Source organism: Urocampus carinirostris, chromosome 19 (assembly GCF_059441175.1).
Source record: "Urocampus carinirostris isolate Australia breed hairy pipefish chromosome 19, RoL_Ucar_1.0, whole genome shotgun sequence".
NCBI lineage: Eukaryota > Metazoa > Chordata > Actinopteri > Syngnathiformes > Syngnathidae > Urocampus > Urocampus carinirostris.
In genome coordinates this window covers 17,952,458-17,972,715 of record NC_142367.1, presented here as the reverse complement: position 1 = coordinate 17,972,715, position 20,258 = coordinate 17,952,458, and the positions used below count along the sequence as shown (strand labels likewise).

The 20,258-nt window shown below is 38.6% G+C and overlaps 1 protein-coding gene across 1 annotated transcript in view; it reads left to right on the top strand.

The window, feature by feature from the left end:
* The window catches only part of dnah9 (dynein, axonemal, heavy chain 9), a 254,737-nt gene that overhangs the window by 30,006 nt on the left and 204,473 nt on the right, over positions 1-20,258 (top strand). Inside the window, exons 19-29 of the mRNA XM_088323097.1 lie at positions 1,252-1,413; positions 1,477-1,699; positions 4,844-5,010; positions 7,506-7,649; positions 9,794-9,953; positions 12,756-12,911; positions 13,482-13,614; positions 13,683-13,960; positions 15,463-15,593; positions 15,675-15,801; positions 18,209-18,361. Coding sequence (XP_088179223.1) covers positions 1,252-1,413; positions 1,477-1,699; positions 4,844-5,010; positions 7,506-7,649; positions 9,794-9,953; positions 12,756-12,911; positions 13,482-13,614; positions 13,683-13,960; positions 15,463-15,593; positions 15,675-15,801; positions 18,209-18,361 — 1,834 coding nt within the window. The remainder of the gene's footprint in view (positions 1-1,251; positions 1,414-1,476; positions 1,700-4,843; positions 5,011-7,505; positions 7,650-9,793; positions 9,954-12,755; positions 12,912-13,481; positions 13,615-13,682; positions 13,961-15,462; positions 15,594-15,674; positions 15,802-18,208; positions 18,362-20,258) is intronic.

Below are 20,258 nucleotides of genomic sequence, written 5' to 3'. Positions count from 1 at the left end.
ATGGGGACATTTCTTTTGTCACAGCAGCAAGACAAATAATAATGAATAACAGCCGGAATATGAACAGTATAAACACATATTTAAAAACAAATATAATAAAAAACAGAATGTGAGAGTATTTTTCTTTACGAGAATAATACATTATTTACATAGAGTAATAATAGAATAGAATAGAATATACCTTTATTGTCAGTGTTACAAAATGGGTTGAACATATTGTGACAACGAAATTGGACGTGGCACTCCAGGTTCACATTTAACAGTGAGGATAAAAGAAAACAAAGAAGATAAGCGAACAAAGAAGATAAATGTTATAATTTACACAAGAAATGTGGGCATGTAGGATTTTACATACAGTTTTGGGATCGTATTAGTGCAATATGCGGTAAAAAAGGAACAAAAATATGTTTTTATTTTATTTTGGTAAGTGAATATGAAATCAAGTAAAACAATTGGAAAATAAAATAAACAATAATTTTGTGTATATGTAGAAAGCTAGTGAAGTAAATAATAACAATAATAATAATACATTGTACTTCAAAACGCCTTTCAGGACACCCAAGGTTGCTGTGTATATATAGTACTTTTTAAGGATTCCTTTAAAAATCTCAAGTACCTCTTGATCAGGGTTGGGTAGGGTTACTTTAACTGGATTACTTTCAATTACTTTTGGATTACTCCAATACCAAATATGCTAATAAAAGACAAAATAAACTAAAAATGACTAAAATGACTGAAAAGCTGTTTGGATTTATTTTCATTTTGTTTCTGTCGCATTTTATGTTCGTTTTCCCGGAGATCAAAAGAGATCAAAGCCAGGAGAGAAAGCTTACCACGTGTTGTGAGTCATCATTTTATTCATATTTAGTTTCTTTTGTCTTTTATATATATATATATATATATATATATATATATATATATATATATATATATATATATATAATAAAATTATGACTCACAACACGTGGTAAGCTTTCTCTCCTGGCTTTGATCTCTTTGATCCCCGGCAAAACTAACATAAAATGTGACGGAAACAAAATGAAAATAAATCCAAACAGCTTGTCAACATCATTTTTGCCGTTACTCCCCAAGCCTGCGCAAAATTTAGTAATTTTGTTCATATTTAGTTTCTTTTGTCTTTTATTAGCATATTTGGTATTGGAGTCATCCAAAAGTAATTGAAAGTAATCAAGTTAAAGTAACCCTGCTAATACCGGTCCCCATTTAAGAATCCCCTCCTCCAAATCGCAGGTACGAGAAAATCTACGAAGAACTGCGGGATCTGCAACCGGTTATCGTTTTCCGAGGCTGGATGCGGGTCGATAACCGGGGCCTAAAAATATCGTTGCTCAATATTGTCAAGAAATGGAGCTTGGTGTTCAAACAGCACTTAGTTGATCACATTACCACCAGGTGAGTCCGAGTTGTTTTCTGTCGGATGGGAATTCCCATTTCGTGATTTGTTTTTTGGCGTAGTTTGTCAGAGCTGGAGAGTTTCGTGGTTGAGGTCGATACGGGCCTGGCTCGGCAAGTCTGGGAGGGGGATGACCAAAGCCTGGTCGACGTGCTGCGCCACCTGCTGGCTGTCAAGGAAAGACGACAAACGGCGGACGTCCTCTTTGAACCTCTGCAGAAAGCTGTTGCTTTGTTGAATGAGTACGGGGAGGAACTGCCGGATCTGGTGCACAAACAGTTGGAGGTAAGCCACCGTTGACATAAACCACAGTTGTCAAACTCACGGCCTGCGGGCCACATCCGGCCCGGCGTACAATTATATCTGGCCCGTGAAATCATTTTATATACATCCAGGTTTGTGTAGGGTTACTTTAACTGGATTACTTTCAATTACTTTTGGATTACTCCAATACCAAATATGCTAATAAAAGACAAAAGAAACTAAATATGAATAAAATTACTGAATTTTGTGCAGGCTTGGGGAGTAACAGAATACATGGAACGGCAAAAATGATGTTGGCAAGCTGTTTGGATTTTTTTTCAATTTGTTTCTGTCGCATTTTATGTTAGTTTTTCCGGAGATCAAAGAGATCAAAGCCAGGAGAGAAAGCTTACCACGTGTTGTGAGTCATCATTTTATTCATCCATTTTAGACCCAACTGCTGTGTTGGGAGTCATTAGGTGACCAAACCCCCCAATTCCAACCCCTAAATGCCGAGCAGGGAGGCAATGAGTACCAATGTTGTAAGTCTTTGGTATGACTCGGCCGAGGCTTGAACCAGCGACCTCCCAGTCTCGGAGCGGGCGCCCTACCATCTAGGCTACCACTATTTCAGTAGAAGTATAATTGATATATTGCCAAAGCAGTGCTTTAGTAGTATTTTTGTAGTACAGTGTTACTGTAGTTTTTCTTTTTTGAAGTATTTTTATAATATTTTCATATGATAATTTTTGTAGTATTACTATAGCTGTAATTTGCAGTATTTCTCTTGTAAACCTCTTGTAGTGGTATTTTGGCAGTAATATTTCTGTAGTAGTGTTTTATATTACATTATTACGTATTTATAATTTTTTAGTATTTCAGTAGAAGTATGATTGTATTTTAAAAGCAGTATTTTACCAGTATTTTGTTGAATTTTTGTAGTATTTCCATAGGAGTATTTTTATCATATTTCTAGTTACTTTGTAGTATTGCTATAGGAGTAATTTGCAGTATTTCTGTTGTAAACCCCTTGTCGTGGTACTTTGTAGTAATATTTTTCTAGTAGTTTGTTTTATTATATTACTAAGTATGTATATTTTTTTCAGTATTTCAGTAGAAGTATACTTGATGTATTTTAAAAGCAGTATTTTACTAGTATTTTTGTTGAATTTTTGTAGTATTTCCATAGTAGTATTTTTATCATATTTCTCTAGTATTTTTGTAGTATTACTGTAGTTGTCTTTTTGTAGTATTTTAGAGTGAATAATTCTGTAATAGTATTATGTAATATAGTATTATTGTTATTATTTTTGTAGTTATTCTATTTTTTTCATTTTCGGAATGAAAGGAAAATAATATTTGAGGTCCCTGTTTTTCAGCATTAAATTTGATATTTACTTTTGTAGTATTTTTGTATTTATTAAATGAGTTGTCCAATGTCTTTGTTATTTTGCCCATATTCCTCTTTTCCTTTTGTTGCCCTATCCCAAAATATGGCACTCTGCCTCGAAGGCCAACATTTTGGAGTCACTTCTTAACTGTAGATGTTGACAATGGTATTTTGTGGGTACTATTTAACTTAATTTGCTGGTTAAGATCTCATAAGGTGTCCATTTCTCGAGCTAGGGACTCTCATGTACTTGTTTTCTTGCTTTGGTGCCTCCCACTTCTGTTTTGACTATGGTGACAGCCTGTTTTTGCTCTTCTCTCAGGAGAGACACACCGTTGTGGGAGATCTTTAGCTTCTTGGTTATAACTTTCATTTCTTAGATCAAGAAAATACCGTAAATTCCGGACTATAAGCCGCTACTTTTTTACCAAATGTTCAGCCCTGCGGCTTATTCAGTGAAGCGGCCAATTTAAGGAATTTTTCTAACGGCCACCAGCGGCACTGGAGTATTAAAGGTAAGATTAAGACCAGTATGTGAGCCAAGAAAGACTGCAACCTCTATGTTTAAGCATACATTGTCTTTAAAGTTGAGATACGTTCCGGTAATGCGGAAGACGCCCTTGATGGCGATAGTTGTGAGGAGGAAGTTGAGGACGATCTACCGTGAATTTCACAATAACAGGGTGCTTTTTTTTAACAGGCACGCTTGATACATTGCGAGCGTGATCCTAACTAGCGTGTTGGTACCTTTCAAAGGCACGGTTTGGGATGAAAGTTATATTATTATTATTAAAGCTTTGAAAACTCTCTCGGTGTACCGTCTTTCTTCGTAAATATGTGTAACCATGTATAATATGTATTTGCAACTGTATATTTTTGTAATGTATTTATTTTAGAGATTTATTCTGTTATCTGTTCTACGAACGAATCAAAAAGAAGGGGCAGAGCAAACGCGGGCTGATGGGAAGTAGGGTAAAGCTGAGTTACCGGTAGATCTGTCTGTTGTCGCAGCGGACAATAGTGGATATATATTTTTCCCCACCCTTAACTTTGGAAATATACATTTTGTTTCCTTGGATTACTTTCAACGGGACCCGGACTTTACAAGTCTGCATCATACTTTAATTACGGGTATCATTTTCCATTCATGATGCTGACTGTGATTCTAGGATTGTGTACCATATATGCAGTTACAATTGTAGAACTCACAGCTTGGGTTAAATTTGAGATTATGACATAAGTTTCAACGCGTGCGCACGCGGCTTATACAGAGGTGCGGTTTGTGTAAGTACAAAAGTGGCAAATCACCCAAAAAGTGGTGGGTGCGGCTTTTAAGCAGGTGCGCTCTATAGTCCGGAATTTACGGTACTGTCAAGTTTCTTATGAAAGTGTTTCTTTTGTGGCCATTCTGAAAGTTAATCACACCCACAAACGTAATGCTCCAGATAGACGACTAGCTCAAAGAAAGATCAGTATTGTAGCTTATTCAACCGGCTAATTTTTTTTTCAGCTTTGCTAATATAACTTGACTAGGGTTTTCCAATTATCCATTAACCAATTAGCAAACACGATGTACTATTAGAACACTGGCGCACTGGTTTCTGGAAATGGGGTTGTAAAGATTGTAGGTATTGCATCAAAAACATACTTTGCTGCTAAAATAGTCATTTAACACGTTACCAAAGTATGGGGTGTATAACTGATTCGTTATCTTCGTTGAAAAATAAACTCTTCCTTAAAAAATGACATTTTTAAGCGACCCAAAAGTTTTGAAGACAACGGTATGTTTTGTTCAGGAACTGCCCGAAAAATGGAACCAGGTGAAAAAGAAGGCTTGGCAAGTCAAACAGCAGGTGGCGCCGCTTCAGGCTGTCCAGGTGGCCTTTTTGAGGAGAAGGTGCGCCTCCTTTGAGGTGGAGCAACACAACTTCAGAGAGAGTTTTTGCAGCCGTGGACCCTTCAGGTGACAACCTTTCAGAAAAAACGCACCTGACATCTTTTGGACTTTAGATATTGTGCTAAATCTGGTACGATTTGGTCTACAATGTGGTGCCCGCGGGCACCGGGGTTCCCCTTATGAACAGTTAAGGTGCCCGCAAACTTGTTGATGCTGATATATGCTGATTCTTTGTGATTTTCTAGTAAAACTAGTTCAGTGGTTGGCTTAGTCTATTTAACCTGGTAATAACATAGTAACAGCATAGTAATAACATATGTTATTTTAGAAATTTTGGAAATAAATAAATTCCAGTTCTTGGTCAACGTGGACAGAAAAATATCTTTTAATAAGTAATTTTAAGCAGTTGATCAAATTAAAAGAATGAGAATCGTTCCATTTATTAAAAAAATATTTATGGATCTTTTTATTGATTTATTTTACAGGAAATACAACAAACAACATTCCATTTTATGGGTGCTATAACGCGAATGAGCAAAATGTGCCTTTTTTAGCTAGCTATCTTTTTAGCTTTGTAACTAGCTAGCTTCGTGCTTTTTTAGCTATTTAGAAAGCTATCCAGCTAGCTTTTTATATTTTTTCCATCCCATCTAGCTAACATTTTATCCTTTTTGCTAGTTATCAAGATACATGTTGAGCTCTTTTCTAGCTAGTTTGCTACATTATTTGGCATTTTATCCGGCTATTAAGTTTTCTTTTTACTCTTTTAGCTAGCTATCTAGCTCCCTTTTAGTTTTTTTTACCTGTTTACCTTGTAAGCTAACAATCAAGCTGCCTTTTTAGCTTTCTAGCTAAGTTGTTATTTTAGTCGAGCTAAGTCACATTTATTTGTACAGCCCTTAATTACAAAATGTTTCAAACGACTGCATAGGTTACAATTACACCATCTCCTGGTCTTGGAAAGGTTGGAGACTCCTGGTCTAGAAATATACGTCTGGAATTTGTTCAGCCTATCTAACATACCTTTTGAGATGTTTCAAGTGGGACAGATTTAGACACAAAAAGTCAACTTTTCACCATCTTGAAAATAATGCCCGTTTAATAATAACCATGGCAACTTTCGGTGGTCTTTTTAACGTCTTTTCAACCAGTTTTTGTCAGGTTGGCTAACCCAAACAGGAAATTAAAACAAGGCCTACAGAAAAAAATGCTCGGGTTGATATGGACTGGTCTGTTTAAGACATGATTTTGTCTGAAAATGGATTAATACATTAATTAGGGCGTGTTCAGCCCAACTAAAGTTGACCGATTTTATCCAAAAATAGATATATTGTTTTAATTTGTCTGCAATGATAGCCATCAAAACATTTTGATTATATGTTTTTTTCAATTTTTACTTTTTATTTTGTCTTTGGAGCAAACTTAAACAGAAAAAAATAACAAGGTTAATAGAATAATGCTTAGTTAAAAGTTGAATGACACAAAAACACTGTGATGACAATAACCAAACAATTACAGTGAAACCACAACAAAACTTTATTAAAAACATTTAGAAAAAAAAAACCAATAAAAAACACAGCGATGAAACAACAATTAACCTATATTTCTGTAGACGCAAAAAATGTAAACGAGAAAAAACAATTTTAAAAGACAATAAAAAAACAGATCAGCAAAAACAGCTAACACCAACGAAACAATAATAAAACAGCTACCCAAAGAAAAGCAATTACAAATTAGGCTAAAACTATGATTTTTTTTTTTGTGTAACTTATTATTTTCCTTAAATTTTCTTTAATTTAAACATTTCATATTCCTCTGATTTTTTTTATGTTTACTTTACAACTGCAAAAACGACCACCAGATGGCAGCCATATTGGGCATTAGAAGACAAATACCTTAATTTAGGCTGCTATTGAAATGAAATGATTTGCATTTAAATAGCGCTTTTCAAGTCAAGACTTCCCAAAGCTCTGTACAGTGTGCTTCACATTTCCCAATAGCGGCCGTGCAGCCATGTAAGGCGCTAACCTGCCTATTGGGGGTATTAGGGGTTCAGTGTCTTACCCAAGGACACTTCGACATGTAACACGGAGGAGCCAGGATTCGAACTTCGATCTCTTGATCTCAAGACGAGCGCTCTACCTCCTGAGCCAATGCCGCCCCATTAGAATCAACATTCATTCTCTCTGTTGGGAATTAACTATTCATGATTATGGGAGTAATTAAAGCACTTATATTGATGATATCAATGATATTTCAAATTAAAGATGATTTTCTACTCTTTTCTAGAGGATGTGTCCTTTCCCAAAATGTCACCTTTGTCTTTGTTCCCCCGGTTATCTCCATCCTCTCACATCCGACAGGCCTTAATTGAATCTCCCAATAACGATAATGAACCCTCGCGTCGTCCTAATATCCAATTGTCACATTAGTCGCCGGTGTAATTGCTCTCCTAATCGCGGATCGTGACGTCCCTTCGATGTCTCGGAAGTCGGATATCATCGGTTTGAAATTAATGGTGGAGTGTTATCCAAACAAAACCTTTTGGTGTGTGTGTTCAGATTTGACAGCCAGGACCCGTACCAGACGTTGGACGCTTTACACCAGCAGATCTGCCAACAGGAGGCAGTCATGTCCTCTCTGGTAGAAGCTGCTGCCTTGTTTGAAGTGACCGTCTCTGAATATAAGCAGCTGTGCCAATGCAGGTAAGACCAACAAAAACAATTTTGTAATTTATTATATTTTTGCAAAAAATCACCATAAAATCTGAACTACCATTCGTCAAGATCACACAGATGAAAAAAACAGTATATGCTTTATCTAAAACCAACCAAACATGAACAGGTTTCTGTATTGGAATGAGGATATCATGCAACCAGGAAAAAGCTTGTGCCAAGAGTTTGACAAAAACTCGCAGATGAAGACCAATGTTTGCTGTAACTAAAACCACCCAACAATTTATTGGGTTCCGTAGTTTAATGTGGATGGCATCCAAGGAATGGCAATTGCTTATTGTTATTGTATAGTGACTTGTTTACCTGACTGCCCATTTTGCATATCTATTCAGCTGCTCCTCTTGCACTCTTTGCACTACTGTATAGTACTCATAGCAATAATTATTTAGTATATTATTTAGTATTTCAATACTTTAACTCAAGACTACATATTTATATCTGTATATATAAGGAAACTGTGCGGGTCAGATGTATCGACATTTCGTTCTGTATACATGTTTACAAGAATGACAATAAAGTATATCTGAATCTGAATCTGAAAAAAGGGTACATGAATAAGTGAGTTAACTATCCAAAATCACACGGATGAAAAAGTGTCTAGTCTAACTAAAACCACCCAGAAATTTATAGGTTCCCGCATTAACTGAAGATAGCTTGCAACCAGTGACAGAAGGTTGAGGGATATTTAACTAAACCCTATGCCCGGGAAGACTCTCAAAATCACACAGATGAAAAAACAGTCCATCCATCCAATATCTGCACTGCGTATCCTCAGTAGGGTCGCATGGGTGCTGGAGCCCATCGCAGTTATCTATGGGCAGTGGGCAGAGGACACCCTGAACTGGTTGCCAGCCAGTCACAGGACACACAGAGACAGGCAACTCACTAGTTCATTCACACCTAGGGACAATTTAGACCGGCCAATTAACCTGACATGCATGTTTTTGGGATGTGGGAGGAAACCTGAGTGCTTAGAAGAAACGCACATAAGCATGGGGAGAACATGCAAACTCTGCACAGGAAGGCTGGTATCTTGATTTGATCCCATGACCTTGGAACAACTCACCCGCCGTGGCGCCCTGAACAATCAGTGTCTGCTTTAACTGAAACCAACCAAAGTTCTATAGATTTCCATATTTTAGTGAAGATAACATGCAAGCAATGACAGACAAAAGGGCGAGGAATAAGTAACTTCACCCTCTGCCCAAAGAACCTCAAAGAGCAACTAAAATCAATCGTCACCCTGCGCAATATAAAACACACACCAACCACAGACGTAAATTATCTTCAGAATGGTTTCAGAAGAACAAAATACATGTTCTGGGCTGGCCAGGTTAAAGTCCTGACTTAAACCCTACAAGAACCGTTGGTTCCTGAAATCAATGGAATCTGACTGAACTATAGCAGTTTTGTAAATACGAATCGGCCAGGACTAGTCTTTATCTGCATTTACAGGAAACGTCTAGTTGAAGGAACTCAAAATATGAAATCTAAAGGTAGTTAAGTATGTTTGTTTATATATGTTATCTTCACAAAGGTTCCTTAACCAATTCCTCTCTCTCTCACTGTCTACATACATGTTAATATAGAAACCTGTTTAATATTTCAACTTTACACTTTCTAAGTAAAACACATTAGATGAAAACATGAACATCTCATCTCATTAGCTGCACCGCTTATCCTCAGTAGGGTCACGGGGGTGCTGGAGCCCATCCCAGCAATCATCGGGCAGTGGGCAGGGGACACCCTGAACTGGTTGCCAGCCAATCGCAGGGCACACAGGGACAGACAACTCGCTCGCTCATTCACACCTAGGGACAATTTGGACCGGCCAATCCACCTGAAATGCATGTCTTTGGAATGTGGGAGGAAACCGGAGTGCCCGGAGGAAACCCACGCAAGCACGGGGAGAACATACAAACTCCGCACAGGAAGTCCGGTAGCTGGTTTGAACCCACACAGGACCTTAGAATTGTGCCGCACACGCGCTAACCACTGCCCCGCCGTGCTGCCCCACAGGAAACATAAATTAGAATATTTACAGATGTACAAAAAAATAAAAGGCGTAGGTGTAAACTGCACGGTCCGCCACTGACATAAATATTTAACCCCAGGCACGAAGCGGGCCTCCTCAAGCAGCTGTGGGACACCATCGGCGTGGTGGAATCCAGCCTGGCCCAATGGAAACGAACTCCCTGGAGGGCCGTCCAAGTGGATGACATGGAACTGGAGTGCAAGGGCTTCGCCAAAGATATGCGAAACCTGGATAAGGAGGTGGGCCAAGTAGGGGAGAGGGAGATAACCCAAAGGTGTGAAAATGAGCCTGGGCTGGAAAGGATTTGCTTTGCTCTCCGATGCAATTACCACCAAACAATAAGAACCCCTTATCAAGATGAGAGCCACCATTCACAAGGCGAACTGACCCTGGTTACCGAATGGGTCTTATTTTATTCTGAAAAATAAATTAAAATTGTTTGTATTTCGAGAATTTGATAATATAGTAACCCTTACCTGTCAACCTGTAAGTTTTTGCCGTACAAAAGACAAAAGAAACTAAATATGAATAAAATGATGACTCACAACACGTGGTAAGCTTTCTCTCCTGGCTTTGATCTCTTTGATCTTCGGCAAAACTAACATAAAATGTGACAGAAATAAAATGAAAATAAATCCAAACAGCTTGCCAACATAATTTTTGCCGTTCCATGTATTCCGTTACTCCCCAAGCCTGCACAAAATTGAGTCATTTTATTCCTATTTAGCTTCCTTTGTCTTTTATTAGCATATTTGGTATTGGAGTAATCCAAAAGTAATTGAAAGTAATCCAGTTAAAGTAACCCTACCCAACCCTGATTATAGGTACCATCCGGTATACACCGACTATCACCAAACGGCAAATCAATCAAGTCAAACGAGTTTGCCGCGGTAGCCTCTATCTCGGTGTCGATTTTTTTCGTTGCAAACGAAGTGAGCGGTTTGATGTAGTGAAAGGAAGTCAGTCTCTTTTTAGAAAACCGGCTCATCAAAGCGGCGCTGCCACGAGTGGCTGCCTTTTCCAGCAGCTGCCCTATTGTTTTATTGTCTGCTCCTATCTTCGGTGTTTTTTCTTCCCGTTTTGACAACTACACGATGGATTACTTCTATCCTATGGACATGGGTTTTAACGCACAAGAAATGCGTGTATTCAAGGAATTTCAACTCCTTGCCCTGAAGAATTCTCGTGCCGGCGTGATGAAGGGGCCTATCGTGGAGGAAAAGCCGGAGCTAGCGAAGCGGCTAGCGGCGTTATAAGTCTTCGGTACCATCCGTAATCATGGTAAATGCGAACTCACGACCAAATAAGATCATCGAGTGCTGGTGGAAAACATCGAAGCGCACAGGGAGCGCAGTTGCTGTGTTTTGCGGAAACGTGGCTCACGTTTAGCATTCCGGACGCTAACGTGTAGCCACCCGGAGCTACCCGGAGCAATCCGGCTTCAACGCCGCTAAACAGAGACACGAAAGCCGGGGGGAATCGGAGAGGAGGCGGACTTGCTAACACGAGGTGGTGTATCCCTGGATTTTCACAAAGAAAAGTTTTCCATCTGCCGCAGGGATGTCGAATTTTTGGACTGGCGTGACGTCATCCACTTCGCTACAAGCACCCCTAGGCCATCACGTTAATCTGTAAATAAACAACGGGGTAGACTGCTGGAAGTGTGAATTTCCCTACGGGGATGAATAAAGTATCTATCTATCTATCTATCAACGCGGCTCTCTTGCTTTGATGCATTATATTACGAATTATGATGTTGTATAAAGAAGTTAAGAAAAAAAGGAAGTATAAAATGAGAAAATGAAAAAAGACAGGTTTGTGGTTATCCCGTTAATCAGTATATCACCAACATTAATTTAATGTAGAAAATGAATTCATAATTTGAATAAGAAAATGTATTATTCTACTTAATTATATTTGCATGTATTTTTTTCCTTCTACGGTGAACGTCCAAGCGACTTCATTTTTGAACTTTTTTATAATAAACCTCATTCGTGTCGAGCAACTCCGTATCTCACAACAAAATGGTAATAAACAATATATATGATATAACGAAACACATGTACAATATAACATGTTAAACTACATAAATAAACACGTTTGAAAAAAAAATATGGTGTAAGATTATTTTGTAATTTGTAAAGGAAAATACAACATTTTTTGCGGGTTAGCGTTCCAAAAACCCATGGAGTCGAAACTGTAACTTCATTTATTAATAGATACTCAGTTATACATTAAAACCAAAGAACAAACCCTTAGGCTCAAGCATCTGTTTAACAAATGAGTACTGCACTATTTTTTTTTATTTCCTCAAATAACTTCTGTACTGTCAAATTATAATTTAAAAATAATATTGCTGCATGTACTGGATTACACAAAGGGGTGGAAATAGTTTTAGGACACAACATTTTTATTTCAGCTATTTTATCGCCATCATGTGGACGTTATGGCAAACTGTTTGTACCTTCCTTTTGGCAAGGGTCAGCGACCCAAAATGTTGAGAGAGCCATATTAGAATGAAAAACAAAACAAAAAAATTATGTCTGGAACCGGGAAAATTTGAAAATCTTTATATAAGCCTGATAAGGTAAGAAAAACGTATTGGATCTATATTTGATCTTAGAGAATGTTAAGAATGTTTGTGTCAAGTTGTCCTTCTACAGAAACCAAATATTGTTCCATTATCAAACATTTTTGAAAAAACACCAGAGAGCCACTAGGGAGCACCAAATAGCCTTATTTGGTTTGAGAGCGAGTTTAGCGGGTGGAGAGGGCAACTTTGTTGGCAATAGAAAGCATCATTCTCTGCCTTTTGACATGATAGCGTTTCGAGAAACTTATAATTAAAAAACACGTGCGCGTACTTAATGTAGGTTCCTCAAGTTCCTTTACTTATGTGTAAAACTCAGATCAGGGACAGGGTGGATCTTTAGCCAATCAGAATCTAGAACACAATAGCCGATTAAAATTCGAGAAGTGGCGATAACTGTGATGTCGCAAGGAATAACTGTATTTCTGAAGGAATGTAATGCCACTCATAGGTGAGAGCATGGGAGGCCTTCACCGGTTTGGAGAAGATGGTGAAGAACCTCTTGGTTTCCTTGCGGGCGGTGGCGGAACTACAAAACCCAGCTGTCCGACTCAGGCATTGGCACCAGCTGATGGCAGCCACTGGAGGGCGCTTCAACGTAGACCAGGTATGCATTTTTTTAAAATATGGTGGTTCTGTCCAGAAACTGGAGAGATGTTCTGTTTTTGGATTCTTCAAAATGGTTTTTAATGTTTAAAAGTGCAATAGACGTATTTAAGAGTGAAGAAAATACTGGTGTTATGTGCTAGGACAATGGTTGCAGACAGAAAAACCCATACAGGAGTTATCAAGACAGCCTAGAAAATAATCAGATGCTCTCTGCCCAGTCTGGAGAACATTAAGAACTTCTGTCACCCAGACCACCCCCTATCTGACCCACTGCGGTCTTGCAGAACCTAAAGGCTCTGAGATGTTTTTTTCTCAAGGCCATCACCCCCATAGACAAGCACATAATGTCATCACGGACAATGAAAACTGTCTGAAACCAAGAACCACAGGTTATGTATTCCGTTTTTCAAGCAGTGTGCCAGGGCACACTAGTGTGCAGTGAGACATTGTCCACTGTGCCACAGGAGATAGGCCACTTTTATCTCTGAACACCATCTAAGATGGTCAAAATAAATATCACAAGTGCTTCACGAAGCTTCGTATTCCCCTGTTTGGTTTTTGTGTGTAGGAAAATACTCTGTCCGATCTGCTGCAACTGAACCTGCATCGTTTTGAAGAGGAAGTGAGGGGCATCGTTGACAAAGCAGTCAAAGAAGCAGCGATGGAGAAAGTTCTCTCGGAGCTTGACACCACGTGGACAGGTCCAACCTGGACTTCCTTGACCCTCTTTCCAAAGTACGTCATTGGTTCGACCCGTTCTTCATTCCAGGTATGCAGTTCCACTACGAGCCCCACCACCGCACGCAAGTCCCTTTGATTCGTTTGGACGAGGAGCTGCTGGAGACGCTGGAGGACCACCAAGTCCAGCTCCAGAACCTCATGTCCTCCAAGTACGTGGCCCACTTCCATGATCGGGTGTCGTCCTGGCAGAAGAAGCTGTCTCTGGCCGACTCTGTGGTTTCCGTCTGGTTGGAGGTGCAACGTACGTGGAGTCACCTGGAGAGCATCTTCATCGGCTCGGAGGACATTCGATCCCAACTGCCTGAGGTGACTGATTGGATTTGAGCTACAGTTGTCCCCCGAGATACAGCAACCTCGCCTTATGACTTTTTCCTGTTTCAACATGAAAAACGATGTTTTTGACCCACTTTACAGCATGTTCCCCTTTGTATGGGTGGGTAAAAACTTCTCGAGTTACGTCTGCTATTGAGTTTTCTGTCACGTCCTCATGAAAATACACATATGCTAGCGGCTATATTTCTTCCCATTATGCCTTTTCCTCTTCATTCAGTTCAGAATCACTTGAGCTTCGTAAGGAGTTTGAAGTTAGTGCATTACCATCTTGTATTTTTTTTTTACTGTATTTATTAGCTCAGGGTCTTAAGACTTGCAGTGATGCAAAATGGAGAAGCAAAAAAAAACAGGATGACCATGGAAACAAAGCTCGTAATTATCAAGAAATACAAAGAGGGTACATGTTTCGTTACCCTTGCTAAGGGTCATAACCAATTGTCCATTGGTCCATGCTGATATTTTATTGTCTTTCCCTTCAATCAGCTCAGAATCTCGTTGCTTTGTGTCTCGGCAATGTTGACATGCTATCGGCTAAATTACTTCCCACAATGCGTTTCTTACTCTTTAGTCAGTTCAGAATCTTGTGTGCTTTGTAAAAACTGAGTCAGCTAATAAAAAAACATGATAAATACGGAAACAAAACAGTTATAATGAAACATGTAGAAGGCACACAAATTGCTATCCTCGTGAAGTGGCTTGGTCATGGCCAATCGACAAATATTAAAAAAATAGGCGATGAAAGTTAGGGGATAACAATTCTCCAAATCAACCTTTCAAAATCACTTTTATTTTTGATTTGCCGTTTTTGTCTCCTCCACCCTCTGCATTCACCTGCTACTCCACTTTACCAGCTCAAATCACGTAACATCAAAAGTCAATAAATTGTATTTTTTACTTTACATGTAAATTTTTACAAATAGACATGTATTACATAAAAGTAGTAGGTACTATAAACCATTTTTTTTATTTTATTGATTTCATCGGGGTACTGGGGTTTCGGGAATCTTTCGCGAATTGTCATAGTTTTATATCCACGACTTTACAGTAATTTCACTTTACGAGCCCCACCTCCGAATTGATTAATGTTGTATCCCAGGGGTCTACTGTATTCTAGAACAAGGGTCTCCAACGTGGTGCCCGCGGGCATCAGGGTGCCCTATGCAGACACCAACCTGATCTGAAAATAACCAACCAAAGCTGGGTCATTGTGATTTTTCGGTGCTTGACTGAGTATATTAAAACCCAACTTAATAATAACATAGTAACAACACAGTAATAACATGATACGTTGTTATTTTACTAATGCACATCAAACTGGGTAGTCTTTGCGCGAATTATGAACAAAAAGTAGCTCTAATCTTGAAAAAGGTTGGAGACCCATGTTCTACTACTTCTGAATGAACTAGGAGATTTATATTTGGAACCATACCTTAAATTCTCTCTTGTTACCCTGCCCCCTTTTTAAATTCTTGCAGGATTCTGCATCCTTTGGAGGGATTGATGCAGATTTCAAAGCCCTAGCATATTCGGCGCATCAAACGCCCAACGTGGTGGAAGCCACCAACAAACCCGGTCTGCTGGATACACTAGAGAACATCCAGTGCAGGTGAAAGTTAAGCCCATATCAAGGTGTCCATTTTATTTTTCCTTTTTTTTAAAAAACTAGGTTTGATGTTTGCCTTCACAGACTGTCCCTTTGTGAAAAGGCTTTGGCCGAGTATCTGGACATCAAGCGATTGGCATTCCCTCGTTTTTACTTCATCTCTTCGGCCGATCTCTTGGACATTCTATCCAATGGGACGGACCCACACCAGGTATCTCTTTTTATTTTTTAAGGACAAAGGGAAAAACCTCTATCTCGCTATCGATCTATCTATCTTTATCTTTATCTTTCTCTTTCTTACTCTTTCTTACTCTTTCTTTCGCTCTTTCTCTTTCTCTTTATTTCTCTCTTCTTCTCTTTCTCTTTCTTTCTTTCTTTCTCTTTCTCTTTGTCTTTCTTTCTCTCGCTTTCGCTTTCTCTTTCTCTTTCTCTTTCTCTCTCTCTCTCTCTCTCTTTCCCTCTTTCTTTTTCCTCTCTCTCTCTCTCTGTCTCTCTCTTTCTTTCTTTCTTTCTCGCTCGTTTTCTCTACCTCTTTTTCTCTCTCTCTCTCTCTGTCTCTCTCTAATTGTGCATATAAAAATATATTTTTTTCACACATATATTTTATATACATACAGTGCATTGTAACTTTTTTAATGCCTAAATCAGATCATATAAGAAAAATGACTACTATTTTCAAATATGTGTAAATGCTTTTGTTTATAAAAAATATATTTAAAAAATGACTCATTTTCAACAAATTAAAAACAAATCTAGAAAAGAAAATGTGATTAGAAAAATGAGGTAGATGAATACATAAATCAGGTTTTTATATAAAAGAATTTATAATAAAGTGAAATTCTTGAAAAAATTAAAGTATTCAGAAGTCTTGTTTACAAAATCAAACATGCGGGATGGAATTTTTCATATGAAGTAAAATATAGAAAATATCTATATATTTTATGTTCTTGTTATCGATCCTCTTCTTGAATATTTTTTCAAACTCTTTTAAGAAGAAAGAAGGTTTGGGGGGAAAAAGAACAAATACTGAAAACAAATTTGGTTATGTGTTTTTTTTTTTAATAAAATCTTAAGAGAAGAAAATGTAGTTAAAATAAATCATAATTTGCATTAAAAATATATACATTTTCATAAAAATAAAAAAATAAATCGAGTTTTGGGAGAACATGAAAAGAAATATTCTTATGCTTTCTTGGTAATATGTTTACTTCAATTTTCCCTGAAAAAAAAATTCTGTGGAAAAAGAAAATCATAAGTGAAAAAAGAGAAAAACCTTCCACAACCCAAAGTCCCACAACATGGAAAAAAATAAGATCCTAATCATTTCAGAATAAAATACATTATACAAGTTTGATTAAAGAGTATATTTTCTCAGCAAAAAAAACTAAACTATATACATAAGCATCAACCACTTATTTAAATAAGTAAACAACCAAGTATTTGCTCAGAAGACAAATTAAACTAGTATAACGACATTGGTAGGCTTCTTCTTTCAGTACAACATAAAAAAATAATAATTAAAAGATAAAAATGTGAAAAACGAAACTTTATATACAACTTTTGAATTATATATTCATATCTAAATATACCTTTTCTACCTTATAAATCCCGATTTGTTTGTGTGTGTGCATGTGTGACTTATAGGCTCCGAAATGACTGTACCGTTCTTCGTTAAAAAAATCCCCAGATATCTGCGAGGGTCTTCAGCTAGGTTTTGTCTTAAGGCAGCCCCAATAATTAATAATAATAATAATTTCCTTTGTATTGTCATTCTTTGTAACAATGTACACAGAATTACCAACTAAATCGATAAACATCTGCTTTAACTTCTGCTTTCATGGGGTCTCTATCACGCTCTGGCAGCAAAATTGGGTACTGCAGCCCCTGACCACCGACCACTCCAAGCATCCCAATCCAATCTTCTATCAGCCTGGCAATGCTTGTGACAAATATGTGCGTATTCACAGTGGCAGTTGTACATGACATTGTGCTCATGGCCAGGGTGGTAATTCGTAGCTGAAGCTGTTCCTCATTCTGTTTGTTTTAGTTTCGATACAAATATGTCGGATTCCGATTATCCGCATCAAAGATGCGGTGTAATGCGCGTTACCATAGAGCTGCACCAGTCCACAGTGGACATTGAAGGAACGTGTCCACAAGCGTCCTCCAATGGAATTCCCCGCCGTCATTATCACTGTGTACATTGGGCCATCTGCTTGGAAGGCGATGCCGTCCTCTCAGCCGTTGCCAGGTTACTGAAACTGCTCCCGTATGCTCCCCTCGTCACTCCCCTGCTTTGTTACCACGATTGGACCCCAACCAGGAGAGCGGAAGGGTCTCTGGGGACCACTCAGACCAGCCGTGTGATACGGCTCGGGGACGGGACCGACTACCAGAAGATGGATGACAGAGGACATTATAACAAAGTGTGAAATAAACTGATGCATTTGCGCACTCGGAGCTGTGACTCTCAGCAGGGAGTCGTGATCTCGCAGTACTGCGGGCTTCCATGCTGAGGCGATGTTGCTCACCGCAAGACAATCCGATTTCACCTTCAATCTCCCTGTCCAATAAAAACGATCAATAAATCATCCGTTTTATCTTGTTTTTGTCTGCAGGTCCAGAGACATTTGTCCAAACTCTTTGACAACATGGCCAAAATACGATTCCAAACCGATGAAAAGGGGAATACTTCTAAGACGGCGCTTGGCATGTTTAGCAAAGAGGAGGAGTATGTCGGCTTTAATCAAACCTGCGACTGCACAGGACAGGTAAAATTGCCCTTGACAACGTCCTTTAAGGAACATTTAATAAGTGCTTAATTATAATGAACTCATACAAGTCAAGTCAAGTCATTTTTATTTGTATAGCCCTAAATCACCAAGAGTCTCAAAGGGCTTCACAGATTATTACACAGACTATTTTTCAGAATCTTATTATACATTCCCCTGCTCTGGAGCCGACGAGAAGAGTAGGTTATTCATATGTTATAGAGTAGAAGTGAGTTTTAAGCTTAGATTTAAACATTTCCACTGAGGTTGCAGATCGGATCTCAGGGGGAAGAGCATTCCACAGCACCGGTGCCCCGATGGAGAACGCTCTCGAACCAGCAGAACACTTCTTTGCTCTTGGGATCACCAGAAGACCGGTGTAGCGACCCTCTTTCATGCACGACACAAGGTTTCACAGTCTCTGGGTTTATTGCCTGCATTCAGTAAACGAAACAATACAAAAATCAGGGGCATCTGTTCACGACTGCAATTATCTTCAGCGCTTACAAATTCACTTAAGTTACGGTAAGCAGACAACATGCGAGCACATTAATAATGAAACTTCCATAATAACAATGAACATAACTTTCCCACGTACCTGCATTCAGTAAACAAAACAATACAAAAATCAGGGGCATCTGTTCACGACTGCAATGATCTAAAATATTAAAGATACAAAAAACGTGTCATCACTCAACAGGCCGCACCTTGTGGCGTGTTTGCATCAAAACACGTTGCATCATCGTTTCAAGCTGTATTGCTTTACTTCTTATTTAGTGTTTTTTTAAATATACATCATTTAGCACAACTTATATATCTTTATATACAAAAATAAGTCGCAAAAGCAGCTCATATGTCTAGCAAAATATGCATTTTTTATCCAACTGATATTGGGCACATCTTACCTTCAGCGCTTACAAATTCACTTAAGCTACGGCAAGGGCTGAAGCCCATAAAGTGCCAAACGAAAAAGATAGTCGCAGACGCCCATGACTTAACAACTGAATGAGGTACCGGAATATTAACAGTAATACAACAAAAACACAGATTTTATGAGAATTCAAAAAAACATTCAAAACAATCAAATTTCAACTCTGTTACACCGGCACTCTCAGAACGTAGGCTTCGGACCGGGACATAGGGGGAAATCAGATCTGAAAGATAAGAGGGAGCAAGTCCATGTATGATTTTGTATAATACTAAGAGAACCTTGAAATCACATCTAAGGCTAACTGGGAGCCACTGCAGGTTAGCCAAAATCGGTGTGATGTGATCGGACTTTTTTGTCTTGCTCTACAGTTCTATGCAAGCCGATGACATATTTTTACGAGACCAGGTTGATCCAGAAAAAACATGTTTTTTCTCATAGAAAGTATTTATCTCATTTTTCAAGATACAAAATTGTTTTAAAAAATGATTAGATCTTCCAAATAGTTACTTTAAAGCCCCAGTGCGTATTAATTGACCACTAGATTGCACTGTATTGCTTATATGATGGAAAACCACTGCCGAGAGCACAGGGGAGCAGCAAGATGCCAGACAAACATGGCGGCGACCTCTAGGATTCTACCATGCAAAAGCAATTCAAATTTCTCGACTTGTGACATTTTTTAAAATTAAAAAAATGGTATTATACTTCATGTGTTTTTTAAATCAATGTTGTTTTTGTACTACCAGGAGGCACTAAATATTGGAATAATCTCATCTCATTAGCTGCACCGCTTATCCTCAGTAGGGTTGCAGGGGTGCTGGAGCCCATCCCAGCAATTATCAGGCAGTGGGCAGGGGACACCCTGAACTGGTTGCCAGCCAATCACAGGGAACACAGGGACAGAAAACTCACTCGCTCATTCACACCTAGGGACAATTTGGACCGGCCAAACCACCTGAAATGCAT